Source organism: Vipera ursinii, assembly GCF_947247035.1.
Source record: "Vipera ursinii genome assembly, chromosome: 5".
In the NCBI taxonomy this organism is placed as follows: Eukaryota; Metazoa; Chordata; class Lepidosauria; order Squamata; family Viperidae; genus Vipera; species Vipera ursinii.
The window spans coordinates 4,065,121-4,092,965 of NC_139518.1; the positions used below are offsets into that span (position 1 = coordinate 4,065,121).

Below are 27,845 nucleotides of genomic sequence, written 5' to 3' on the forward strand. Positions count from 1 at the left end.
AGCCCAGCCGGACACACACAGAGGCTGCGGAGGGAGAGGGAGAAAGTCCAGCCAAAGCCAAGATGGACAATTGGAGCCTTCAACTCATTCTGTTTTGCACCCTCACCTTGCCAGGTAAGATGCCCTAAACCTATTTGATGCCCAGGATGAGGGCACAGATGGCGTCCTAAATGGAAAACAGGGTAACATTTTGCAAAATAATCATAAAAAGGGAGTTTTAGAAAAGCCCTGCTTTGGGCAGGTTGGAATTGAAGAGAGAGTGTATTTAAGAGTCTCCAATTTTCAAACTTGGAAATGTATTGATTATCAGGGAGAAAAAAAATATCAGGAAAATATCTTTTTTCGACTTCGGGGATGTAATTTGGGATCTGAGATTTGGGAAGGACTTAAGTTGAGATGTCTGTCATTTTTCTTGACTTAGATAAAGGTAAAGGTAAAGGTTCCCCCGCACACGCATGCTGGTCGTTTCCAACTCTAGGGGCTCATCTCCATTTCAAAGCCGAAGAGCCAGCGCTTGTCCGAGGACGTCTCCGTGGTCATGTGGCCGGCATGACTAGACACCAAAGGCGCACGGAACGCTGTTACCTTCCCACCGGAGTGGTCCCTATGTTTCTACTTGCCTTTTTACGTGCTTTCAAACTGCTAGGTTGGCAGAAGCTGGGATGAGTAACAGGCGCTCACTCTGTTACGCGGCACTCAGGATTCGACCCGCCAAACTGCCGACCTTCTGATCGACAAGCTCCGCGTCCTAACCCACTGAGCCACCGTGTCCCCATTTCCTTGAGTTAGTCCTGTGCAAAAATGTAGGGTCTCCCCACATTCTTGGCGTTTCCTTCTTGAAAAAACTACTGCACCCCACCCAAAGTGGTGGGTGGATCGTGGTGGGCGGGCTCCCCTTTTACATGTTTGACCTGCCCATCTTCTTCTGTAACTTCTCCTCTGCTTACTGTCCCTCATGCACGATGACAACTGTTTTGTGCACATGTGCTGGTATGTTGGTGTGTCAGCCTGCCTTCAGAAGTTGTGGGAGGTTTTCAAGAAGAGACTGGACAGCCACTCGTCTGAAATGAGCAGGGGGCTGGACTAGAAGACCTCCAAGGTCCCTTCCAGCTCTATTCCAAATTTCCACATTTATTGGACTTCAAAATTGCCTGGGGATTATGGGAATGCTTGGGAAAAACCAGTAGGATAGTCTCTTTGAGCTGCTTCATCTCTCTCTCTCTCTTTCTTTTCTCTCCCTCTTTTCTTTCTCTCTTCTCTTTCTCTCTCTCTTCTCTCTCATCTCTCTCTTTTACCTCTTCTCTCTTCCTCTCTTCTTTCTCTCCTTTCTCCTCTCTCTTTCTCTCCTCTCTCTCTTCTCTCCTCTCTTCTCTCTCTTCTTACTCTTTCCTCTCCTCTCTCTTCTCTCTCTTTTCTCTCTCTCTTCTCTCTTCTCTCTCTTTCTGTCTTCTATCTCTCCTCTCTCTTTTTCTCTCTCTCTTCTCTCTCCTCTCTCTCTTCTCTTTCTCCTCTCTTTCTCTTCTCTCTCGCTTCTCTTTTCTCTCTCTTCTCTGTATTCTCTCTCATTTTCTGTCTTCTATCTCTCCTCTCTCCTCTCTCTCTTCTCTTTCTCCTCTCTCTTTCTCTTCTCTCTCGCTTCTCTCTTCTCTGTCTTCTCTCTCTCTTTCTGTCTTCTATCTCTCCTCTCTCTTTCTCTCTCTCTCTCTCTCTCTCCTCCTCTCTCTCATAGGAGTTGCTCAGTGCAAGTGTGCTTTAGGCCTTTGGCTTGGCAACCTGGCTGGGGTGGGGGGAGAGGGGAACCAGGCCACCTGATAATGGTCCAGCGTACACGCACATGCAGCCCTTGCACAAGCAGCAGGCTGGCACGCATGCGATTGCCCGCCAGCCCACCGCACGCCCAAGTTGAACTGCATCTGGACTCTGCCCATCCACTTGCATGGCCCAGTTCCGAATTGGCCATGGCCCGGCAGAGATTGGGGATCTCTGCTTTAGACACAACCAAAAAGACAAGACGACACAGAAAGCAGTTTGTTTGCAAGCAAACCACAGTTCGTTTTCTGCAACCAGGAATGGCTGTGGAGGCATGGAAGGGCACGTTGTTGGCAAACGGGAAGCGTCCGGTTGAAACGGATCACGTTACAAGCAAGTGGAGAGGGCGCTCAACGCAGATGCATCAGGGAGAAAGTGCCTTCAGATCTTACAGAATAACAGAATAACAAAGTTGAAAGGGACTTTGGAGGTCATCCAGTCCAACCTCAAACAGGAACCCTATACATGTCAGATAAATGGTTATCCAGCCTCTTCTTAAAAATATCCAGTGATGCAACACCCACAACTTGTGGAGTTAAGCCGTTCCACTGATGTTGTTCTCTCTGTCAGACAATTCCTCCTTAGTTCTAGGTTGGATCCCTCCTTGATTACTTTCCACCCATTATTTCTTGTCTTGCTTTCTCTGAGTGTGTGTCTGACTGTGTGTGAAATAGGAGTGTCAGGGCAAAAGTATAACACAGTGACTAAAAACTGAGTTACAAATCCCAAATCTCCATGTAAGACCTTCACTTAAACTCAAAACGTGATTTTTTTCCCCCCTTTGAAAAAGTCAGTTTTTTCTCATGGATACATCTAATTTCGTGCCAACAGGACGGAAGTGATTTGCTATTTTTTTTCTTGGTTTTTCAGTTTTAGTATCTGGCTGATCGTCATACACTTTTTAATCCAGCCTACACCTCTCTCCATTATGAAATTAGGCCAAGTTCACAAGGTTTTAAGATCAACTACAAATCCAAGGGACGCGGTGGCTCAGTGGGTTAGGACGCTGAGCTTGTCAATCAGAAGGTCGGCAGAATCCCAACTGCCGCATAACAGAGTGAGCGCCTGTTGCGCGTCCCAGCTTCTGCCAACCTAGCAGTTCGAAAGCACGTAAAAATGCAAGTAGAAAAATAGGGACCACTCCGGTGGGAAGGTAACAGCATTCCATGCGCCTTTGGCGTCTAGTCATGCCGGCCACATGACCACGGAGACGTCCTTGGACAAGCGCTGGCTCTTCGGCTTTGAAACAGAGATGAGCACCGGTCCCTAGAGTCGGAAACGACTAGCACGCATGTGCGGGGGAACCTTTACCTTTACCTTACAAATCCATGGGGCTTCTGACCCATCAGGCAAATGCACTGTTTCTCAACCTTGACAAGTTTAAGATGTGCAGACTTCAATTCCCAGAATTCCCCAGCCAGTGTGCAAGGACTTTAACTCTCAGAATTGTCCAACCAAGCATGTCTGGAGAATTCTGGGAATTGAACTGCACACATCTTCAAATTGTCAAGGTTGATCTGGAGAGAAGGATTACTGCTTTTCAATCATATAGAAAATATAGAAAGCAATTGCTTCAAATCTTTGAGCTGTGTGGACTTCAACTCCCAGAATTCCCCAGCCAGGATAATTCTGGGAGTTGAAGTCCACCCAGCTTAAAGTTGCTGAGGCTGAGAAACATTGCTCTATAACCCTGCAGTAGGCCTGGACTCCAGAAGATGGTAGAGGACAGGAAGGCCTGGAGGAACGTTGTCCATAGGGTCGCGATAGGTCGGACACGACTTCGCAACTAACAACAACAAGGCCTGGCTTAGATGTTTTGGCAGCATCTGTTCAATGCCTGCTCTCTCCACATTGTTGTAGATGCCCTGGGTGTGAACATGGAGAAGCAACTGATCAAGGTCCTTTTTGACGACAGAGAATACAACAATAAATTGCGACCCGTGGTGTCTAAGAATGACACTGTCACCATCAATCTGGCTCTGACGCTTTCCAATCTCATCTCCCTGGTAAGGTTGCCCTCGGGCCTCTCTTGTCAGTTATAATAATAAAAACAACAGTAATAAAGTTGGAAAGGACTTTGGAGGTCATCTAGTCCAACCCCCTGCTCAGGCAGGAAACCCTATGCCTGGGGTAGGCAAACCTTGGCTAGTGGACTTCAACTCCCAGAATTCCTGAGCCAGCATGGCTCAACTTGGAAACCTCTCCCTTTCCCCTCAGCATGGCTGGCTCAGGAATTCTGGGAGTTGAAGTCCACGAGTCATAAAAGAGCCAAGGTTGCCTACCCATGCCCTATACCATTTCAGACAAATGGCTGTGCAGTCTCTCCTTAAAAACTTCCAGGGTTGGAGCATTCACAGCTTCTGGAGGCAGGTTGTTCCACTGGTTAATTGTTCTCACTGTCAGGAAATTTCTCCGTAGTTCTAGGTTGCTTCTCTCCTTGATGAGTTCCCATCCGTTGCTTCTTGTCCTGCCCTCAAGTGCTTTGGAGAAGAGCTTGACTCCCTCTTCTTTTGGGCAGCCCCTGAGATGTTGGGAGGCTGCTATCAAGTCACCCCTCGTCCTTCTCTTCATTAGACTAGACATACCCAGTTCCAACAACCCTTCCTGATATGTTTTAGCCTCCAGTCCAGTCAACCATGGCTGTCTGTCAAGAGGGTTCAGAAAGATCAAACATAACCAGATTGCACCGTTAAATGTCTGTGGAGGTTCTCAGTCATCCAGGTTACAATTATCCCAAAGCTGCTTTTTTAGGAGGCAACTGAACTTTCTTGTTTTTCTTTGAAGGCGTTTCGCTTCTCATCCCAGAAGCTTCCTCAGCTCTGCCTGGATGGTGGGGGAATGGAAAGATTTATTATACTCCTTGCAGACAGCTGGTCATTTGCATCCTTTTAGAGCAGGGGTCTTCAAACATGGCCCTTTTATGACTTGTGGACTTCAACTTTCTCCTGCCTGGCTGAGGAATTCTGGGAGTTGAAGTCCACAAGTCATAAAAAGGCCCTTTCCCCCCAACACCACCACCTCTGGCCTAGGCCAATGGTGGGTAACTATGGCAACGGTACACTCTGGGACTTCAACTCCCAGAATTCCTGAGGCAGCATGGCTGGCTCAAGAATTCTGGGAGTTGAAGTCCACCCAAATCATAAGCTGTGATAATGCTAGGGAGAAGAACCTCGGTCAATCATGGCCTCAGGAAGTTGGGGAACCCAGGAGTCACATTAAGCTAGAATTAATGGAATGATGGAATTGTTCAGCATAGGGCTTTATGTGAATAATGCCAGGAACCTTGCATGAGTTCACCTGGCCGGTCTTCTTCCACACCACCTGCATCCCTGAAATTGGGTATGATAGCTGTGTTCCAGTATCTCAGGGGCTGCCCCAAAGAAGAGGAAGTCAAGCTATTCTCCAAATCACCTGAAAGCAGGACAAGGAAGCAACGGATGGACACTAATCAAGGAGAGAAGCAACCTGGAACTAAGGAGGAATTTCCTGACAGTGAGAACAATTAACCAGTGGAACTCCTTGCCTGCAGAAGCTGTGAATGCTCCAACACTGGAAGTTTTTAAAAAGAGACTGGACAGCCATTTGTCCGAAATGGTATAGGGTTTCCTGCCTGAGCAGGGAGTTGGACTAGATGACCTCCAAGGTACCTTCCAACTTCTTCTTCTTCTTCTTCTTCTTCTTCTTCTTCTTCTTCTTCTTCTTCTTCTTCTTCTTCTTCTTCTTCTTCTTCTTCTCCTCCTCCTCCTCCTCCTCCTCCTCATTATTATTATTATTATTATCATCATCATCATCATCATCATCATCATCATCATCATCATCATCATCATCATCATCATTGAATGAAGTAGTCCTTGATTTACCACAATTCATTTAGTGACCAAAGCCACGTCGCTACTGAGAAAAGTGACTTATGACCATTTTTCACACTTATGACCGTCGCAGATCACCACAGTCATGTAATGAAAACTCAGACACTTGGCAAACTGACTCGTATTTATGACAGTTGCAGTCTCCTGGGGGGTCCTGTGATCCCCTTTTGCAACCTTCTCACCAGCAAACTCAAGGGGGCAAGCCAGATTCACTTAACAACCATGTTACTAACTTAACAACCAGAGTGGTTCACTGAACAACTGTTGCAGGAAAGCTGGTAAAACGGGGCAGAACCTCACTTAACAAGTATCTCGCTTAGCAACAGAAACTTTAGACTCAGTTGTGGCCATAAGTTGAGGACTGCCTGCGCAATGCAGACTCATTGTCAGCTTCCGAAACGTCTCTTCAGAGGTTGGCTCTAACCATCTTTCCTGGCTTGTTGTTACAGAAAGAAGCAGATGAAACTCTCACGACCAATGTTTGGCTTGAGCATGTGAGTTGTACCATATCTCCCGGAAGATTCAGAGAGGCAAGCCGGCCTTTCTAAGGACTTAGGGGTGGTGGTGGGGGGTAATGTGTGAATTGGATCGTTCTGACCAGCAAGTATTCTGGTTTTCGATCAGAGCTGGACTGATCATCGGCTGCAATGGGACCCGAAAGACTTCGGAGGGATCGAGTTGCTGCGTCTCAAGCCGGACATGTTGTGGTTGCCTGACATCGTCCTGGAGAACAAGTCAGCGTCTCCTTCGCTCCAGAACTGCTAACTTCCCATGGAGTTTTGCATTTAGCAGCAGTCTCCCCACCTTCCCTCACATCTATTTCTCTCTCTCTCTCTCTCTCTATCAACTATCATCTCTTTATATCTGTCTGTCTGTCCGTCTGTCTATCTATCTATCCCTATCTATCACCTATGTCACGCATGCCAGAGGCGGCACTCAGAGCCCTCTCTGTGGGCACCTGCGCCATGCCCCGGAGATGGCAACTGTCCCTCTTCAACCAGCCTCCTGCTAATTTGCCAAGGTCCCACATGGCTGAATGCATCCCGGCACGGCTGGTTTCCCTCCCCCCCCCATCCCATCCCTCCTGGCCTCGCATGCTCTCCTTTCCCCAGGCACGACCCACTGCACCGCCTCCTCAGCTGTCGGCCGGCCATCCATCTCGGAGGCGGCTTCTTTGAACCGCTGGCGAGGGGCTGCGGAGCCTCAGTGCGCGCCTGGCGAGGGGCCGGCAGGCTGTGGTTACTGATGGACGCCGTTGGCCCCCATGCGTTCGCTGGCCTCTGTGTGCGGGGGCCGATGGTGTCAGGCCAGCAGCTGCCCCGGCCCTTGCCTTGCCCCATGGCAATGGCACCCCCACCCTGCCTCGCCTCACCCCACAGGATGAGTCTCCAGCCAACCGCCCCACCTGCCAGAGGCCTCCTGGAGCTCCCCCAACCCTGCCCACCCCCCACAGGTCTCCCTCCCCACCAGCGACATTGAGGTGACCATGCCCACCCAATCTTCCATCACCACCACAGTCACACCCACCCAGTGGGCCACGCCCACCTGGCACCCGGTTTTGGGTTGCAGTTTGGGCACTCGGTCTCTAAAAGGTTCGCCATCACTGATCTATCATATATTTATCTCTCTATCATTATTAATTGTTTTTATATCTATATCTTTAGCTTTATATATTCTCTCTATTTCTATCATCGATCATCTATTTACATTTATCATCTATCTATCATCTATTTACCTCTCTGTCTATATTTCTTTCATCTCTCTATATCTATCTACTATCTACTATCATCTATCATCTCTCTCTCTCTATTTCCAATCTCTCTCTCTCTCTCTATTTCTCTCTCTATATATCCATCCATCCATCCACCCACCCACCTACCTATCTGCCTGCCTCTATCTATCTATCTATCTGTCTGTCTGTCTGTCTGTCTGTCTGTCTGTCTGTCTATCTATCATAGATAGATAGATGATAGATAGATAGATAGATAGATAGATAGATAGATAGATAGATAGATAGATAGATAATCTATCTATCTATCTATCTATCTATCTATCTATCATCTATCTATCTATCTATCTATGCATACATCTCTCTCTCTCTCTCTATCTTTCTCTCCTTCTATATCTATATTTATATCTATATATCTATATCTATCTATCTAAACACACACACACATAGATACATACATATATATATATAGAGAGAGGTGAGGGTGGGTGGATGGAGAGAGAGAGAGAGAGAGAGAGAGAGAGAGAGAGAGAGAGAGAGAGAGAGAGAGAGAGAGAGAGAGAGAGAGAGAGAGAGAGAGAGAGATTTTGTGTAACTGGGTAAATGGTAATAATAATGACCAGAAAATGGGAGTGGGATTCTCAGACTACCGCAAAGGACTGACTTGAAAAAGCTGGATGAGGATGGAATCAAGGAAGCTGTCAAGATCTGGCTGGGAAGAACCATCGCTCTCTCTTACGTCTCTCTCTTTCCTTCTCTTAGCAACGACGGAAACTTTGAGATTACGTACAGATGCAACATACTGGTGGATTATACCGGAGGAATATACTGGCTGCCTCCTTCCATCTTCCGCACTGCCTGCCCTATCAATGTCAATTACTTCCCCTTTGACTGGCAGAATTGTTCCCTGAAGTTCTGGTAAGAAGGCTGGGGCATTCTGGGAGTTGAAGTCCTCTTCAAGTTGTCCAGGTTTTTCAAAAACACATAGAAAAAAAAAACATAGAAAAATGACAGCAGAAAAAGATCCAGCGGTCCATCCAGTCTGCCCTTTGGGTGTTTTGTTGGTATTATTAATATCTATTAATTAATTAATTAATTAATTAATTAATTTTTATTCATTTTTATTCGCTCGTCGTACAGTCAGCCAGATGTTTTAGATTGGAGCCGGCATCTTTGCCCGCCCATCGTTATTATTTTATTTTCCGTTTTATTTCTTTTTAAAATTTTGTCAGATTATAGATATGTGTTTCATCCCAAACACGTTTAAACTCAGTTCCTGACGACTGACCCACCACCTCCGCTGGATGTTGGTTCCATGCAACCTCACCTCTTTCTGCAAAAATCATAATTTTTAAAAATTGCTTTTGAACATCCCTCCTGCCGATTGGCGGTTATGCCCCTCTCCCCCCACTCGTGGGCTTGATTTTTTCCTAATATTGAAAATACAGCTAAGTCTTCAACTTCCAACAGTTCATTTAGCGACCGTCCGAAGTTACAACAACCTATTACCGTTTTTCACACGACCCTTGCAGCATCCAGGGTCCCGTGATCAAAATCCAGACGGCTGTCAACCTAGTGGCAACTGACTCATCTTTATGACGGTTGCAGTGGACCCCCTTTTGCAACCTTCTGAGAAGCAAAGTCAAGGCGGAGGCCAGACTCCCTTCACAACCCTGTTACTCGCTTAACGTCTGACGTGGTTCGCTTAACCAGTGTGGCAAGGAAGGTCGTAAAAGGGGGCGAAATTCGCTTAACGACTGTCTTGCTTAGCAACCAAAGTTTGGGGCTTGTAAGGTCACGGGGCCCTTGGCAACGCCCGAGAAGTCATAAAGACTCCAATCGTGAAAACTTTATTTTCAATCGAAATAAGTCCTGGGTGGGCACACAATCTGAACACCGGCAGCAGTTGCGTCCAGAAGTGCCACACCTTAGAACGTTAGTAGCGTGGCTTTATAAGCTTTGTTAGCCAATGAAAATCAGACAACGGAAGCCATTACATTATAAGGAAGACATCAATCATTCCTGTACGCTCTCTTATTCCCTCCTCCGGTACATCCCATCCAGGCACATGTTTTCCCAGGCTTGCATGCAAATTGGTCCCCCGCGCAAACGCCGATTACGAAAGCGAGATGGCAACAGTTGGGCAAGGCTACACAATTTCTTTCTTTTTCTAGCTCCAGTTACAGAACCCTACAGGCACAACTGTGGCCGTAAGTCAAGGCTGTATGGTTGTCCTGTACCAGCCTGCTACCGGCCCTGCAGAAAAGGCAGGGACAACCCCTTTTACAAGAAGGCAAGAGGCTGGAATTACGCCTGCCAAATTTATTGCTACAAAAACAAATAGAACAAGACACAAACCAAGAAACAGGAGCTTTAAGAAACAGGAACTATCCAAGCGGTTGCCTTCAGCAAACCAGCCTTCCCACACATTCCCCTTATATAGAGTTCAGGGCGTAGCTTCTCTCTGCCTCCTTCCGAGGAGCCCCATTACCTTCCTCTGTTTACTCCTGATTGACTGCCTCCTGCGTCGGGCATCTTTGAACAGGGCCAGCTGTGGGTCATCTTCATCCACGCTGTCAGGCTCACACAGCTGGGTCTGCGTCGTGACCAGGTGGGAGGGGCCTGGCTGAGGGCTCTCATCAGCAAGCTCTCCAACCCCCTCAGCAAGCTCTTCAACACCCCCCTCCTCCTCCTCTGAGTCATCCGACCCAACTGCCGAACCCACAGGCTGACCCTGAATCACAACAATGGTCTTCTAACACCTCAACACTGCCGGTAAAGCACACCTGTTCCTTACAGCCTGTTTGAACATTTTTAGGCTTGCACATTTCAGCAGGACATAATTTACGTATATGAAGTTCTCTCTCTCTTTTTTTTATGAGCCAGAAAGAGGGCTGAGAAAATATCTACAGACCCCCTCATTATCCTGGACATAAACTGTTTATGCTGCACGGGATTTCGCTGCAGGGCCTTGCATGCCCAAACAGCCAGGCAGATTTTTTTTCTCCCCTCGTTGCCATCTCTCTGCGAAACACCTAATTCCCACAGGACCATCTTAGGCCTCAAGATATTCACCCACGCAGTAGGGCTGTATGGTTATTATCCTTCTCGTCTTTCCTACGACTTTCTCCTGTTGGTATTTAGGATTTACCACTTGTAGTGTCTTCTGCTTGATTGTAACTGTGATCTACGATATGTGAGTTATCATTTTGTTGCTTGTACGTACACTGAGAGCTTCTGCAGCGGAGACAAATTCCTTGTGTGTCCAATCAGACTTGGCCAATAAAGAGTTCTATTCTATTCCATTCCATTCCATTCCACTTCGCTCTGCTCCATTCCACTCCACTCCACTCCATTCTATTCCATTCCACTCCACCCCACCCCATTCAATTCCATTCCATTCCATTCCAGTCCATTGCACCCCTCCAGTCCATTCCACTCCACTCCATTCCACTCCACTCCATTCCATTCCATTCCATTCCATTCCACTCCACTCCACTCCACTCCATTCCATTCCATTCCATTCCATTCCATTCCATTCCATTCCACTCCACTCCACTCCACTCCATTCCATTCATTCCATTTCATTTCAGTCCATTGCACCCCTCCACTCCATTCCATTCCATTCCATTCCATTCCATTCCATTCCATTCCATTCCATTCCATTCCATTCCATTCCACTCCACTCCACCCATAAAGAGTTCTATTCTATTCCATTCCGTTCCATTCCACTCCACTCCACTCCATTCTATTCCATTCCACTCCACTCCACCCCATTCCATTCCATTTCAGTCCATTGCACCCCTCCAGTCCATTCCACTCCACTCCACTCCACTACATTCCATTCCATTCCAGTCCATTCCATTCTATTCCATTCCATTCCATTCCATTCCACTCCACTCCACTCCATTCCATTCATTCCATTTCATTTCAGTCCATTGCACCCCTCCACTCCATTCCATTCCATTCCATTCCATTCCATTCCACTCCACTCCACCCATAAAGAGTTCTATTCTATTCCATTCCGTTCCATTCCACTTCACTCTGCTCCATTCCACTCCACTCCACTCCATTCTATTCCATTCCACTCCACTCCACCCCATTCCATTCCATTTCAGTCCATTGCACCCCCCCCAGTCCATTCCACTCCACTCCACTCCACTACATTCCATTCCATTCCAGTCCATTCCATTCTATTCCATTCCATTCCAGTCCATTCCATTCTATTCCATTCCATTCCATTCCATTCAACTCCATTCCACTCCTCCACTCCATTTTATTCCATTCTGTTCCATTCCACTCCACTCTCCATTCCATTCCACTCCACTCCATTTTATTCCATTCCACTCCATTCCATTCCACTCCACTCTTCCTCTTCCTACCGCATCCCATCCTATTCCATTCTGTTGAGCGTCTTGATAATCCTTGGGTGTGGGCAGCGACAGAAATCTTACTTTGGCAGCCCAGGTGTTACAAGAGCTTCTCTCTGTCTCCACCAGCTCTCTGAGGTACAACGCCAATGAGATCGACCTGCAGATCACGTCCAAAAGGGATAACCAGACCGAACCCCTGTATTTTGTGGAATGGATCATCATTGACTCGACAGCATTCACAAGTAACAAATGCTTGCAGCCTGCTGTGTCTTTCACATCACACAAGCCACGGCTGGCTTAGGTCTGGTTGGCAAGTGTAGCCACAATAGGCTGGATCGTACAAGCTTTAACCCAGGGTTTTCAAGTCAAAGGAACGGCCTTCAAACGGCATCCTTAGCTGAATTCTCACAAAGCAGGTTGGTGGGTCATAAGATAAGCCAGGCTTTGGGGTCCAAGCAATGTGTGAGGCGTGAGCTTAAAGGGACTCCAGAAGATGGTAGAGGACAGGAAGGCCTGGAGGAACATTGTCCATGGGGTCATGATGGGTTGGACACAACTTCGCAACTAACAAAAACAACAACAACAAGTATGTTATTATTTGTTCAAGCACATCCTGGCCTTCCTGTCATTTGAACCTTCAAGGCATTCATGGAGTGGGACAGACACCTGAAGATGTCGGCTGCGACTGTGTGATCAAATCCCATTACATACACATATACATACAAATATCCACATGCACATACACATACACCACAGGCACACATACACATACACACACATACGCCTAATGTCATGGTTCCGAGAGATGAAACTCTTCAAAAGAACTTTGAGGCATTGTTTACTTTAAAGGATCTTTTCTTTCAGTAGCATAATATCAGCACTTACATAATCGAAGCCAAAATCCGAATTCCCCCCTCCCCTGAGCACCTAGTATCAAAGCGCAATTCCCTCCTCCAATTAACATAAATCACATCCCCCAATTAGCTCAAAGCGCGGGCTTTCTCTCCAGCTTTCCAGCCCACCAATTCTTTATCTGTTCTGGGCTCAGTAACCATGATTCTCACGCTACGTTTAGTGTTGTTATGTCTAGCTGGACTCTCATTCGCATCTGCCCTCCTCCCAGCATCATCTAACTCTAAAAAGGAAAGGGAAAAAGATGGCTACATCTCCATCTGTTGTCAATGCAAAAACATTCAATGTTAGCAGCGTTGAGACATACACATACATATACAGTAAATATACATATACACATACCTATACATATGCATCTGCATATACCGTATATGCATACCATATGTATATGCACGCACAAAGACACATATTTTAGGCTGCATTAACAGAGGGGTAGAATCAAGATCACATGAAATGTTAATACCACTTTACAATGCCTTGGTAAGGCCACACCTGGAATACTGCATCCAGTTTTGGTCACCACGATGTAAAAAAGATGTTGAGACTCTAGAAAGGGTACAGAGAAGAGCAACAAAGATGATTAGGGGGCTGGAGGCTAAAACGTATAAGGAACGGCTGCTGGAATTGAGTATGTCTAGTTCAATGAAGAGAAGGACGAGTGGGGACATGATAGCAGTGTTCCAGTATCTCAGGGGCTGCCCCAAAGAAGAGGGAGTCAAGCTATTCTTCAAAGCATCTGAAAGCAGGACAAGAAGCAACGGATGGAAACTAGTCAAGGAGAGAAGCAACCTAGAACTAAGGAGAAACTTCCTGACAGTTAGAACAACTAACCAGTGGAACTCCTTGCCTCCAGAAGCTGTGAATGCTCCAACACTGGAAGTTTTTAAGAAGAGACTGGCCAGCCATTTGACTGAAATGGTATAGGGTTTCCTGCCTGAGCAAGGGGTTTGGACTAGATGACCTCCAAGGTCCCTTCCAAGTTATTATTATTATTATAAATTTTGAGAGAAAAAGTTAGGAGGAAAAGTAATGTGAAAAAGAAAAAAAGAGAAGAGAGAAAAGGTAAAAAGAGGGGAGAGGGAGATGAAAAGGAGGGGAGAGGCAGGGTCAGAGGAGGGGAGAGGAAGAGAGGAGGGGAGAGGAGAGGAGAGGAGAGGAGAGAGCATGAGAGGGAGGTGAGATGGAATGAAGGGTAGAGGCAAAGGAGGGGAGTGAGCGAGACAGGAAGGGGGAGGCAGAGGAGGGGAGAGGGAGAGGGAGTGGGGAGAGGAGACAGGAAAAGAGACAGGGAGAGAGAGGGAGAGGAAGAGATGAGGGAGATGAGATGGAACGGGAAGAGGCAAAGGAGAGGAGAGAGGGAGAGAAAGGGAGGCAAAGGAGAGAGAGAGGGAGAGAAAGGGAGGCAAAGGAGAGGAGAGAGGGAGAGAAAGGGAGGCAGAGGAGAGGAGAGAGAGGGAGAGAAAGGGAGGCAGAGGAGGGGAGAGGGAGAGGGAGTGGGGAGAGGAGACAGGAAAAGAGACAGAGGGAGAGAGAGGGAGAGGAAGAGATGAGGGAGATGAGATGGAACGGGAAGAGGCAAAGGAGAGGAGAGAGGGAGAGAAAGGGAGGATTAAGGAGAGGAGAGAGGGAGAGAAAGGGAGGCAAAGGAGAGGAGAGAGGGAGAGAAAGGGAGGCAGAGGAGAGGAGAGAGATGGAGAGAAAGGGAGGCAGAGGAGGGGAGAGGGAGAAGGAGAGGTAGAGGAAGGAAGGAAGGAAGGAAGGAAGGGGAAAAGAAAGGATAAAGAAGAGACTTTCAGTCTTCTTAACAGCACTTACTAGCGCATTTATATATCACCCTCTCACCCTAAGGTTACAACATATTTGTCTTCTTTCTATAATCTACCCTTTCAATCATCATACACGATTGTTGGACTCCCTGGCCAACAATCCAACCAAGCTCTAAGATCAGATCTCATTATGAAATTATAAAAAACAACAGAAAAGGTACATTTTTTTTAAAAGAGAGAGAAGAGTCTATTACCTACACAAGGGGGCCCTAATCTCATCAGCGCCTCTAAAAGGAAAAGTCCGAAGGGTCTCCTGTTTTTGCATATGGCAATGGCTGCATTGCTGAGTTTGGAGCAGCCAAGGCTAGCTCTCTCCACCCCGTCTTGAGGGCAGATCCTCGAATCCACAACCTGCCACCAGATGGATTTGTAACTGGCTGACAAACCCTACTCAACGAGGCGTCCTCAATGGCACTACCTCCACTTGGAGAGAAGTAAGCAGTAGGGTACCGCAAGGCTCCGTCTTAGGCCTTCAGTATCTTCATCAATAAATTTAGATAAGGGAGTAGAAGGGGAACTCATCAAATTTGCAGATGACACCAAGCAGGAATAGCCAACACCCCAGAAGAAAAAGCTCAGGATCCAAAAAGATCTTGACGGACTTGAACGAGGGGCCCTCTTCAACAAAATGAACTTTAGCGTGGAGAAAAGCAAAGTTTTACACCAAGGAAGGAAAAACCAAAGGTACAAATAGACGAAACTTAGCTGAAAAACAGTAAGTGTGAGAGGGACCTTGGAGTCCTAGTAGAACATCATTTAAATAGGAGCCAGCCGCGTGAGGCAGCAGCCCCCAAAAAAGCAAATACAATCCTGGGGTTGTGTATAGACAAGAGGCGTAGACTCCAAATCACATCAAGTATTACTACCGCTTTATAAAGTCTTAGTAAGGCCCAGCTGAAATATTGCATCTAGTTTGGGTTACTCCATTACACAAAGGTTGAGACTTTGGGGGAAAATGCAGAGAAGAGCAACTCAGGTGATTAAAGTATATAATATAAATTTAAATAATAAATAAATAAATAAAGGCCTGGAGATGAAAAATAGATGAAGAACGGTGGAGGGATTTGGGTGTGGCTAGTCTTGAGAAAAGAAGGACTAGAGGCGACGTGAAAGCAGCGTTCCAGTATCTCAGGGGCTGCCCCAAAGAAGAGGGGGTCACGTTATTCTCCAAAGCTCCTGAAGGCAGGACAAGAAGCCACGGATGGAAACTCATCAAGGAGAGAAGCAACCTAGAACTAAGGAGAAACTTCCTGCCAGCGAAGACAATTAATCAGAGGAACGGCTGGCCTCCAGAATTTGTGGGTGCTCCATCACTGCAGGTTTTTAAGAAGAGATTGGACAGCCACTTGTTTGAAAGGGTCTAGGGTCTCCTGCTTGTGCAGGGGGCTGGACTAGAAGACCTCCAAGCTCCCTTCCAGGTCTATTCTGAATTTGCCCATTTATTGGATTTCATATTTGCCTGGGGATAATGGGAATGGTTGGGAAAGGCCAATGGGATAGCCTCGTTAAGTGCTTCTTAGCTCGCTCTCTCTTCTCTCTCTCTCCTCTCCCCCTCTCTTTTTTCTCTCTTCTTCTCTCCTCTTTTTTCTCTCTTCTCTTTCTCTCTCTTTTCTCTTTTCTCTCTCTTCCGTCTCTTGCCTTTCTCTCTTTTCTGTATCTTCGCTGTCTCTCCTCTCTTCTTTCTTCTCTCCTCTCTCTCCTCTCTTCTCTTTTCTCTCTCTCCTCTTTTTTCTCTTTCTTTCTCTCTTTTCTGTATCTTCTGTCTCTCCTCTCTTCTTTCTTCTCTCCTCTCTTCTCTTTTCTCTCTCTCCTCTTTTTTCTCTTTCTTTCTCTCTTTTCTGTATCTTCTCTGTCTCTCCTCTCTTCTTTCTTCTCTCCTCTCTCTCCACTCTTCTCTTTCTCTCCCCTTTTTTCTCTTTCTTTCTCTCTTTTCTGTATCTTCTCTGTCTCTCCTCTCTTCTTTCTTCTCTCCTCTCTCTCCTCTCTTTTCTCTCTCCTCTCTCTCCTCTTTTTTCTCTTTCTCTCTTTTCTGTATCTTCTGTCTCTCCTCTCTTCTTTCTTCTCTCCTCTCTTCTCTCTCTCCTCTCTTTTTCTCTCTTCTTTCTCTCTTTTCTCTTCCATCTCTTCCCCTTTCTCCCTTCTGTCTTTTCTGTCTTCTGTTTCTCCTCTCTCGTCTTTCTTCTTTCTTCTCTCTCTCTCTCCTTTCTCTTCACTTTCTTTTGTCTCCCCTCTCTCCTCTTTTTTCTCTCTCCTCTTTCTCTCTCTTTTCTCTTTTCTATGTGTTCCATCTCTTCCCTTTCTCCCTTCTGTCTTTTCTGTCTTCTCTCTTTCTCCTCTCTTCTTTCTTCTCTCTTCTCTTCTCTCCTCTCTCTCCTCTCTCTCTCTTTTCTCTCTATTCTGTCTGTCTCTCTTTTTGTCTCCTCCTCCCTCCATCCTTCCCCCCTCCCCTTCTCTCTCCCACAATCAGAAAATGGGGAATGGGATATTGTTCACCGGCCGGCTCGTAAGAACATCAACCCGCTTGTCTCGCGAGACAGCAACAAATACCAGGACATAACCTTCTACCTCATCATTCAGCGCAAGCCTCTCTTTTACGTCATCAACATAGTCACCCCTTGCGTCCTTATCTCCTTCATGACCATCCTTGTCTTCTACCTGCCGGCTGACAGTAAGTGCTCTTTTACCTCGCTTCCTGCTGATGTTCACTTAGGGCAGGGGTAGGCAACCCCGGCTCTTTTATGACTCCTGGACTTCAACTCCCAGAATTCCTGAGCCAGCATGGCTCAGCTTGGAATCCTCTCCCTTTCCCCTCAGCGTGGCTGGCTGAGGAATTCTGGGAGTTGAAGTCCACGAGTCATAAAAGAGCCGAGGTTGCCTACCCCTGACCTATACTATCTCAGACAAGTGACTTTCCAGTCCAGAGATAGGCAACCTTGGCTCGTTTACAACTTGTGGACTTCCAATTCCCAGAATTCCTGAGCCAGCATGGCTCAGCTTGGAAACCTCTCCCTTTTCCTTCAGCATGGCTGGCTCAGGAATTCTGGGAGTTGAAGTCCACAAGTCATAAAGCAGCCTAGGCCTAGGTCAGGTGTAGGCAACCTCAGCTCTTTTATGACTGGTGGACTTCAACTCCCAGAATTCCTCAGCCAACATGGCTCAGCTTGGAAACCTCCCTTTCCCCTCAGCATGGCTGGCTCAGGAATTCTGGGAGTTGAAGTCCACGAGTCATAAAAGAGCCGAGGTTGCCTACCCCTGACTTAGGGCCTATCTCTTTACGGGTAGTCCTCGACTTACAGCAGTTTGTTTAGTGACCGTCCACATTTACACCAGCACGTTTTTCATACTTATGACCATTGCGGTCAGGTGATCAAAATTCAGATGCTTGGCAGCCGACTCACATTTATGACTGTTGCTGGGTCCCAAGGTCACGTTGATCCCCTTTTGCGACCCTTCATGGCAAGCAAAGCCGGATTTACTTAACCACGGTGTGGTTGACTTAAGGAGGGCAGCGCTTCACTTAACAGCCGTGGCCAGAAAGCTCGTAAAATGGGGCAAAGCTCCCTTAACAGTGGTCTGGTTTAGCAGCAGAAATGTGGGGCTCAATTGCGGTTGTACGTCGAGGACTCCCTGTGTTTATTAAATTGATTAGACATTTGCTGGACAGCTGACGGGAATGCAAAGAAGGCGGGTGTGGATTTATTTCCAGGAGACAGTAAATCTAGGAAACGAAGAAGCGTCAAAAATTTAGTGCGGATGTCCTGAGGTCCACTTCTCATCGTGCTTTCCAGGTGGGGAAAAAGTGACCTTGGCTATCTCCATCCTCTTGGCTCAGTCTGTATTTCTGCTGCTGATTTCTCAGCGTCTCCCAGCCACCTCCTTCGCCATTCCCCTCATCGGCAAGTAAGTCTCCCCAGTCTGAAATAAAAATCCCTAAATTGGGAGCCTTCGGAGGTTTTTCGATTGCAACGGCCCTCTTTTCTTAACCAAATTTCATCCAAGCCACTCTGGCTGGAGGACTTGGCTTAGCAACTTGAATCCGTGAATGAAGGGTTACATATCAATCTATATCAAATGTGTGGACATATCAAACATATTAATGTGTGGACTTCAGCTCCCAGAATTCCCCAGCCAACCATCAGTGCTAGAATGGATGAGGTTTGCGGAGTGGGGAGGAGGAGGAGGAGGAGGAGGAGGAGGAGGAGGAGGAGGAGGAGGAGGATGACGATGACTCCGGGGCCCCTGGTGCTCTCTGAGCTTGGTGGTTTCCATTACCCAGTTAGGTAACTTCATCAGTGCTAGAAGAGAGGTCTGGGGGTGGGGAGGAGGAGGAGGAGGAGGAGGAGGAGGAGGAGGAGGAGGAGGAGGAGGAGGAGGAGGAGGAGGAGGAAAAAAAAGGGAAATGACTGTGGGGTCCTTGGTGCTCTCTGAGCTTGGTTGTTTTCCTGCAGACGTTTCATTACCCAACTAGGGAACATCATCAGTACTAGAAGGGGGAGGAGGAGAAAGGAGGAGGAGGAGAAGGACGAGGAGGAGGAGGAAGAGGAAAAAAAAGGGAAATGACTGTGGGGTCCTTGGTGCTCTCTGAGCTGGGTTGTTTTCCTGCAGACGTTTCATTACCCAACTAGGGAACATCATCAGTACTAGAAGGGGGGAGGAGGAGAAAGGAGGAGGAGGAGAAGGACGAGGACGAGGAGGAGGAGGAGGAGGAGGAGGAGGAGGAAAAAAGGGAAATGACTGTGGGGTCCTTGGTGCCCTCGGAGCTGGGTTGTTTTCTTGCAGACATTTCATTACCCAACTAGGGAACATCATCAATGCTAGTAAGGAATGCTTTTTTTGCTGTCAGTTTATATTCTGGTGTCTTGCCTATCTGAGTGGGGGTGTGGGGGTGTGCAGTCTTAGGGATTCTTTGGTTGTGCTGTTTACAGTTGGCTCTGTGCCAATTTCTTGATTGGGGTATTGCTTACTTCAAGAAGGTTTTCACCATTGTTCTGTTCTATTATGGTAGAGAGGTAGTTATTTCTTATATATAGTGCCTCCTCTTATATATATAGTGCCACCTCCTCTTTTATTTGGTCTGTTTCTTTTAAATAATTTAAATTTTTCTAGTTGTATATTTTATTCATAGGGTCATCTCTCCAAATTTCCATAATGGCAACAATATCATATCTACCCTCATTTACTTGAATTTCTAATTCACCCTGTTTAGAGGGCGTTCTCTGGGGCGCGCCAGACCTTTGGAACCGTTTACCAGTGGAGCTCCGGACGGCTCCCGACCTTCGCTCCTTCCGACATGACCTAAAAACATATTTATTTGAACAAGCCGGCCTGTTCTGATGGGTTTAGGGGTATTTTAACATTTTGTATTAATCTATTTAATTGGGCTACTGTATTTAATATTTCTTTTAATTTTTATATATTGCATTTTATTGTATTGCCCTGTACACCGCCCTGAGTCCTTTGGGAGAAGGGCGGTATAAAAATTAAATTATTATTATTATTATTATTATTATTATTATTATTATTATTATTATTATTATTATTGTTGTTGTTGTTGTTGTTGTTGTTGTTGTTGTTGTTGTTGTTGTTGGTCTGAAGTTGGCCTTGGAGTTAATCTATGCTGATCTGAGTGCTGATTCCTGGTGGAGAGATGCTGGAGTCTTTTTCTCATTGGGGCTGGTTGATTGTGTCTTTTGCATAGTCGATAGACGTTGTTAATGTCTATGTGTCTATTGATGGCTGATTTGTCAGACTGCCAGGCTTCTAGAAGTTTCCTGGCCTTTTGGGGACTTGGCCCGGTCTAGGATGGTCACATGTTCCTCATTGAAGCTATCGTTAAATCTGTCTACATGTGATGAAATTAAAAAAAAAATTTCGTCTGGCCTTCTGACTGCCAGTTGGTGTTCATGGATGCGCTCTGCCAGTCTTCTGCCTGTTTGTCCTCCATAGCGGTTGCTGCAGTTCTGACATTGCATGTTGTAGAATGGCTCCTGTTTTTTCTTCTGGGAGTTGCTGGGTCTTTCGGTTTGCGTAGATGTTTTGAAGTTTAGTTGGTTTGTGTGTTGTGTGACAGTGATCCGTCTTCCTCTTTTTCCCCACCATAACCCTGCGGGGTAGGCTGGCCTGAAAGAATGCAACTGGCTGAAAGTCTATGCCCGTGGCTGGACTCGAATCTGTTTCCCCCTAGTGCCAATTCAACATTTTATCACTGCCCCGTATACAGGTAGTCCTCAACTTACGACCATTCATTTAACAACTATTCAGAGTGATGCCAGCAGTGGAAAAAAAATGTCTTGGGACCACTCCTCGCACTTACGACATTGCAGCCTCCCCACCGTCACGTGATCAAAATCCAAAAGCTTGGCAATTGGCATGCACCTAGGACGGCTGCAGCCTTCCGAGATTGCAGGATTGCCACTTGCAGTCGTCCCAGGGGCCTTGTGGCCAGCAAAATCAAGGAGAGAAGCTGGACTCGCTTAACAACCGTGGCAAAAAAAAAAAGCTCGCAAAATTGAGCGTGACTCTCTTAATGACCGCACCGCTGAGCGAGAGAAGTGCTGATCTCAATTGTTGCAAGTTGAGGACAGTCGGTACAGACTTTAGCATTCTGAGCCCCACCTCCTATGACATGATATATATCTCTCGACATTATTGGCATGATTGTTGAAGGAAAAGTCTTCGTCAGGGTCCAGTCCGAGTAGGAAATAAACAAACATGGAGAGTGCTTTAGGAAGAAGGTTGCGGGTTTATTGAAGAGGAGAGCCAGACAGAAAAATGGATCTGGAAGAAAAGAGAGAGAGCACATGTAGGGAGTGGGTTTTTATACCCTTGGAGCCTTTTTCCCCCTTTTTTTTTAATTGAAAAGTTTTAAAATACATTTTAAAAACATAAACTCCCTCCCTCCCCCTCCCCCCACTTACCCTCCCTTCCCCCCCCCCGACTTCCCAGAGCTGAATACAGGGTATTAACTTTTACAAATTTAAGCTAAAATAAGCTATCTAACTAAAAAAAAAACACTTAAAATTCTATCGCACTTTAACTCCCCTTAAACACAACTAAATAACTAAATAATAATAACTAAATAATAATACATCTTATAATATTAATAGGTTCCCCCGCACATGCGTGCTAGTCGTTTCCGACTCTAGGGGCCGGTGCTCATCTCCGTTTCAAAGCCGAAGAGCCAGCGCTTGTCCGAGGACGTCTCCGTGGTCATGTGGCCGGCATGACTAGACGCCAGAGGCGCACGGAACGCTGTTCCCTTCCCACCGTAGTGGCCCCTATTTTTCTACTTGCATTTTTACGTGCTTTCGAACTGCTAGGTTGGCAGAAGCTGGGACGAGTAACAGGCGCTCACTCTGTTACGCGGCACTCGGGATTCGACCCGCCAAACTGCCGACCTTCTGATCGACAAGCTCAGCGTCCTAACCCACTGAGCCACCGCGTCCCTTTATAATACTAATACTTATATGCTAAATGAAACTTTTTAGTCCCATATTTATTCTGAATATAATCGATCCATCTTCTCCATTCCGCTATATATCTTTGTTGCAAGTGATCTTTCAAATATGCTGAAATTTTTGCCATTTCTGCCAGGTTTGAAACTTTTAAAGTCCACTCTTCTATCGTAGGCAGTTCCTCCTTCTTCCAATATTGAGATACCGAAAGTCTTGCTGCCGTTATTAAATTCAACCTCAATTTGGTTTCTATAACAGTACAGTCTGTAGTAATACCCGAAAGAAATAACTGTGGAGAAAACCTTATCTTTTTCTTAAATATTTTCTGCATATTCCACCAAATTTTAATCCAAAAAGCTTTAACTTTTTTACAAGTCCACCATATATGATAATATGTTGCATCATCACAACCACACCTCCAACATTTAGGCTGATAATTTGGTTACATACATGCTAATTTTTTCGGATCTGGAGCCTTTTGTTTGGAGTTGTTCCTGTGGCATGAACTTTGACCTGAGTCTGAGTGTGCCCTTTGGCATCTGTGGGTTAATCCTGTTATGTCCTGTCTTAGAGTTTGGGTGGGGTATGTAGATTTTAGGTGTCTTTGTCTTCCTAAGCTTCTAGGTGGGGGCCTCCAACCTTCCTGAATGGATTATTACATCTGCATTTCTACAGAGTTGGTTTCTGGTTGGGGGAGGGAGACTTGGGGCTATTAAGAAAAAGTGGGCATGCTTTTCTGCCTCTTTAGGATCCTTTGAGGAAATATAATATTCTGCTCTTTTACTATTTCCTTCCGGGGGGGGCTGACTTCCCACATGATGATGTCATAACCCAGGCATTGAATGACCCAGCAGATGCTTCCGGACTCTTTCGAGATCCTTCAAAGGGGAAAATGAAACAGGAAATAAACATCTGAAAAAAAATTAGCCTTGACTTTATAAATGGTCATGTATATACTGCCAATAGGTACCTGCTGTTCGTCATGCTTCTCGTGACCGCGGTCGTGGTGGCGTGCACTGTGGAGCTCAACTTTCATTTTCGGACCCCCAACACCCATGTCTTGTCTGAATGGATGAAAGAGGTAAGACGGAAGAAACAATTCAATCTATAGAATTTCTAAGAAGAAGCTAGACCAGAGGTAGGCAACCTTGGCTCTTTTATGACTTGTGAACTTCAACTCCCAGAATTCCCTTACAACGGCTAACACTTCCCATTGTCCCAAAGGTGCTTTTCCAGAAGCCAACTGGACTTTATTTTTTCTCAAAGATGATTCGCTTCTCATCCAAGAAGCATCCTCAGTTCTGTCCAACTGCTTCTTGGATGAGAAGCGAAACATCTTCAAGGAAAATCAAAGTCCAGTTGCCTTGGGGACAAAACCCAGAGAAGCTCCATAGATTTCAGACACTTCCCATTGTTTCCGCATTGTTTGCTTCTCAGAGGGTCTGTTCCGGCAGACACAGCTAAGTGTGTGCCTGCTTGGGTTTATTTTGGCACTCGGATGGGGCACCATCAGGAGATCTTTAAGCTACTGGCCAGACTGGGAAGTTGAAAATCACTTTTCTTTCTTCTTTTATCCACAGTTCTTTCTTGACACCCTTCCTCGCCTCCTGCACATGTCCAAGCCGGCCGAGAGGGACCCCACGCCACAGGACGGCTTCCGGATCCGGCGTTCTAGCTCCGTCGGTTACATTGTCAAAGCAGAGGAATATTTCACCATTAAGTCCCGCAGTGAGCTTATGTTTGAGAAGCAGTCGGAGAGGCATGGCCTAACCAGACGGATTACCCCTGCACGTAAGGCTGAAAGAGGAATGGGAATGGAGAGGAGGAGAGTCCAGTGGTTATAGTTCAGCTTTCACGTCTGATGGCAGCGTGGACACTTGAAAACTTCTCCAATCCAGTATCGTGATGACTTTTAAATACCCTGGTTTATAACATGCACGAATGCTTTTGTCAAGGATGAACATTTGTCAGCTACGTGCCTCTGCGTTACAACTTGCCTTTAGATTAAGCAGGGCGGTGTTACTTTCAAGTGGGTTAGATCAGAGGTCCCCAACCTTTGGGGCATCAGGGACCAGTTCTGTGGAGAGATGTTTTTCCACGGACTGGAGAGTGTGTGGTTTTGTGTGCTAACTGCATCCCGTGAATGGGGCTTTGCTTCTTTGTACGGCCCAGTTGTTGGCATGCCATGGCCTGGGTTAGATAGAGAAATGAAACTTCCACAATTCAGCTGAAGACCCCTTTTATTTGAGTTACAGACCTGATAATTGTCCCAAAAGTAAAAGCAACAGAACATGTTTTCCAACGGAGAATTGTTCAAAAGTAAAATGGAGCACGAGTCAAAGAGGGAATAGTTCACAGGCAAAGAACATGATCCCTTGAAACTGGAGTCCTTTGCAAATGGTTGCCTTCAGCAACCAGCCCTGCCCATACCTTCCCTTTTTGTTATGCAACCCTAAGGCGTAGCTTCTCAATGCCTTCTCCTCCTCCCTTGCAGCTGCCCCATAGCCTCCCTCTGTCCTACTCATGTTGCCTACTTATTTATTTATTTATTTAATTAAATTTTTATACCGCCCTATTCCCGAAGGACTCAGGGCATTTTACAGGGCAGCATAAAATACAATATAAAAATAGTATAAATTAAAATAGATTAAATTACTTAAGCCCAACAATTAAAACAATATTAATAGCTGAAACCCCTTCAGTCCAGGCCTAATAGATCAAAAAACCAGGTTTTCAGTGTTTACAAGTGTCTGTAATGTCCTCCAGGTGTGCGTCCTCAGAGTCCGACTCAGTTTCCCAGCACAGCTGGGTCTCATCCTGAGCATGAGTGTAAGGGCCAGGCTCTTCATCAGTTTGTAAGTCCTGGAGCTCATCAGAGCCCTCCTCCGACTCTGATGGCTCCCCAGGGCCCTCCTCTGATTTCCCCAGACTCAGCTGCCGGGATCACAGGCTGGCATGGAATTACAACAATAGCAGACTTATATAGCGCTTCATAGTGCTTTTACTGTTCTCGAAGCCAGGGGTCCCCAACACCTGGTCCATGGGTTGGCACCAGTCTTGTGGCATGTCAGAAACTGGGCCATGTAAACAAGGAAAGCCCCATCGGCAGGATGCAGACAGCACACAAAACCACAGCCCTTCCGGTCCCTGGAAAAACCTTTCTCCACAGAACCGGTCCTTGGTGCCCAAAAGGTTGGGACCTGCTGCTCTATTGCCCCCAACAATCTGGGTCCATGTTTTACTAACCTCGGCAGGATGGAAGGCTGAGTCAACTTTGAGCTGGTCAGAATCAAACTGCTGACAGTCGGCAGAATTAGCCTGCAATACTACATTCTAACCACTGCGCCACCAGGGCTCTTATATTGTAGCTCTCTAGAGCTGTATAGTCCTCCCACCTAGATCTCCTCGGCCCTGACTTTACAGCTTCCTTCTTTTCTCCACCTCCCAGGACCAAATCCCCAAGGCATAGGTGATTTGCAGGACCAGCTATACAATGAGATCAAGCCAGCCATTGCTGGAGCCAATTTCATCGTGAAACACATGCAGGAGAAGAACAGCTATAACGAGGTAGGTGTGCGAATCCATCTCAAATCCCTCAAACATCTTTGTTTCTTCAGACTTTCAAAAGCCCGGTGATGCTCTGCTAACTTGATACAGAAGAAAAGTTAATTCTGACTATGATTGAGAACCAATTTTCCCAACTGGATGTTTGCAGTAGTGAAGCTAATGGGCTGTTCAGGAAGCTGGTCTCTTAGGACCTCTGTAGAACATTCAGCCCCTTAGTCAAGTAGTCCTTGACTTACAACGGTTTTGTCAAGGATGAAACTTTGGCAGCTATGTGCCTCTGCGCTTCATCTTGCCTTTAGATTGGGGGGGGGGATGTTACTTTCAAGTGGGTTAAATGGAGAAACGAAATCTCTTCGATTCAGCTGGAGACTGTGAGAGCCTGAAGTCTTGTCAAGGACACCAGAACAGGTGTGGATTTGAAGCAGACGGTTCCCCTAACAAAGTGAACTTGTTTATATGGACTAACATTAGAATTTGGGGATTTGGCTAAGACAATGATTGTTTAAGTCTATGAATTGGGGTTGGGGTTGGAACCTCAGAGTTAGTTTTGCTTCGACATTACCATGTGGTGTCTTCAATAAACAGTAAGCTTTTTGGAAGCGAAGTGAACCTGGCGTTTTATATGGATTCTTGAGCTGGATGTTGACAGGTTTGTTTCATGATAATTTTAAGTTTACAAGGGCACTGAAAAAAGTGACGTATGACCATTTTTCACATTTACGACCATTGCAGCATCCCCATCATCAAATGATCAGAATTTGGACGCTTGGCAACTCACTCATATTTGTGACGGTTGTGGTGTCCCAGGGTCGTGTGATTTTCCCCTTTTGTGACCTTCTGACAAGCAAACTCAATGGGGAAGCCAGGTTCTCCTAACAATCGTGTCACTCACTTAACAATGCAGTGATTCACTTAACAACTGCAGCCAGAAAGGTTGTAAAGTGGGGCAAAATCCACCTAATGAATGCCTCGCCTAACGACAGAAATTTGGGGCTCAGTTGTGAATTGAGGACTATGTGGACTCACGTTTCTCTTTTCGTTTTCCTTTTTCATGATTTTAAGATTTTAACTTTCTTTCGGCAATCCTGGAGCAACTAATGGGAATCTTTCTTTTTGCCCCTATAAAAGTTCATGGCTCTCCATTCTGTCTTCTGGAACATTCCTCAAGTGTCAGTTCCTGTTCTGTTGAGGGCAGAATTCAACAATTTCGACTTTCTAAATACTTTCCACCAATCACAGATATGTTGTTGTGGGGAAAATAGTGAGGTGGAGATAGTATTTGGTACGTTTGTCACCTTGGCTTGTTTGTAAAAACATAATGTAAATATATTTCTATTTATATTAGTAGGAAAATAATAAAGATGGGATAAAAAGCATAAAGAATAAAAAACATTAAAAATCTTTTTTATATTACAGCTTGTATTGCTGCGTGGGCTTTGTAACATTTTATCTTTTTAATATTGTAAACCGTCTGGAGTTGCCCTGTGGTATGATGGGCGGTCACTGAAGTTAATAAATAACTAAATAAATAAAGTTTGAGGTAAATGTAGCCAAAGCAATTAGCCCAATTGTTAGATAGCGTGGCTGGACCGTGAGGGAACAGATGACAGCCAGAGGTTCAGTAACTCAGCTTTATTGTGGTTGACAGAACACTGTTCCGCAGCCCCTTTTAGCCCTTTAAATACTCTGGCCGGCGAGCTCTTAGCCAATCATTCGTGTTGGAATCTCCCGCTAAAACTGACCCGCCAATCAGAGCGTATGCTGATGCTGCCTGCTGTTGCCAGGCGCCGAGCTGTCAAATGCCTAATAACTATGTACACAACACCAATGGACCTTTATCATGAGCCATTGGCCATGCACGGCAGTTGAGGGAATATAATTTAATATTTCCACTCTCTGTAGCAGAATGTGGCGCTGTCACAACTCACTTCACCTGGTTGTTGAAGGAAGCCATTAAGGGCACCCAGTAAATCAGGGGTCTCCAAACTTTGAACTTTAAGACTCGTGGACTTCAACTCCCAGAATTCCTGAGCCAGCATGGCTCAGCTTGGAAACCTTTCTCTTTCCCCTCAGCATGGCTAGCTCAGGAATTCTGGGAGTTGAAGTCCACAAATCTTAGTAGACTGGGGTAGGCAACGTTGACTCTTTTATGACTCACGGACTTCAACTCCCAGAATTCTTGAGCCAGCAAGGCTCAGCTTGGAAATCTCTCCCTTTCCTCTCAGCATGGCAGTCACCCATGCACTCGTTACCTCCCGTATAAATTACTGCAATGCTCTCTACATGGGGCTGCCCTTGAAGACCAC

At 46.1% G+C, this 27,845-nt stretch overlaps 1 protein-coding gene across 1 annotated transcript in view; it reads left to right on the top strand.

Moving 5' to 3' along the window:
- The window catches only part of CHRND (cholinergic receptor nicotinic delta subunit), a 29,094-nt gene continuing 1,249 nt past the window's right edge, over positions 1 to 27,845 (top strand). Inside the window, exons 1-11 of the mRNA XM_083363974.1 lie at positions 1 to 114; positions 3,670 to 3,815; positions 6,128 to 6,172; positions 6,303 to 6,412; positions 8,170 to 8,325; positions 11,907 to 12,022; positions 16,986 to 17,186; positions 18,307 to 18,418; positions 22,939 to 23,053; positions 23,553 to 23,763; positions 25,421 to 25,539. Coding sequence (XP_083220100.1) covers positions 63 to 114; positions 3,670 to 3,815; positions 6,128 to 6,172; positions 6,303 to 6,412; positions 8,170 to 8,325; positions 11,907 to 12,022; positions 16,986 to 17,186; positions 18,307 to 18,418; positions 22,939 to 23,053; positions 23,553 to 23,763; positions 25,421 to 25,539 — 1,383 coding nt within the window. The 5' untranslated portion in view covers positions 1 to 62. The remainder of the gene's footprint in view (positions 115 to 3,669; positions 3,816 to 6,127; positions 6,173 to 6,302; positions 6,413 to 8,169; positions 8,326 to 11,906; positions 12,023 to 16,985; positions 17,187 to 18,306; positions 18,419 to 22,938; positions 23,054 to 23,552; positions 23,764 to 25,420; positions 25,540 to 27,845) is intronic.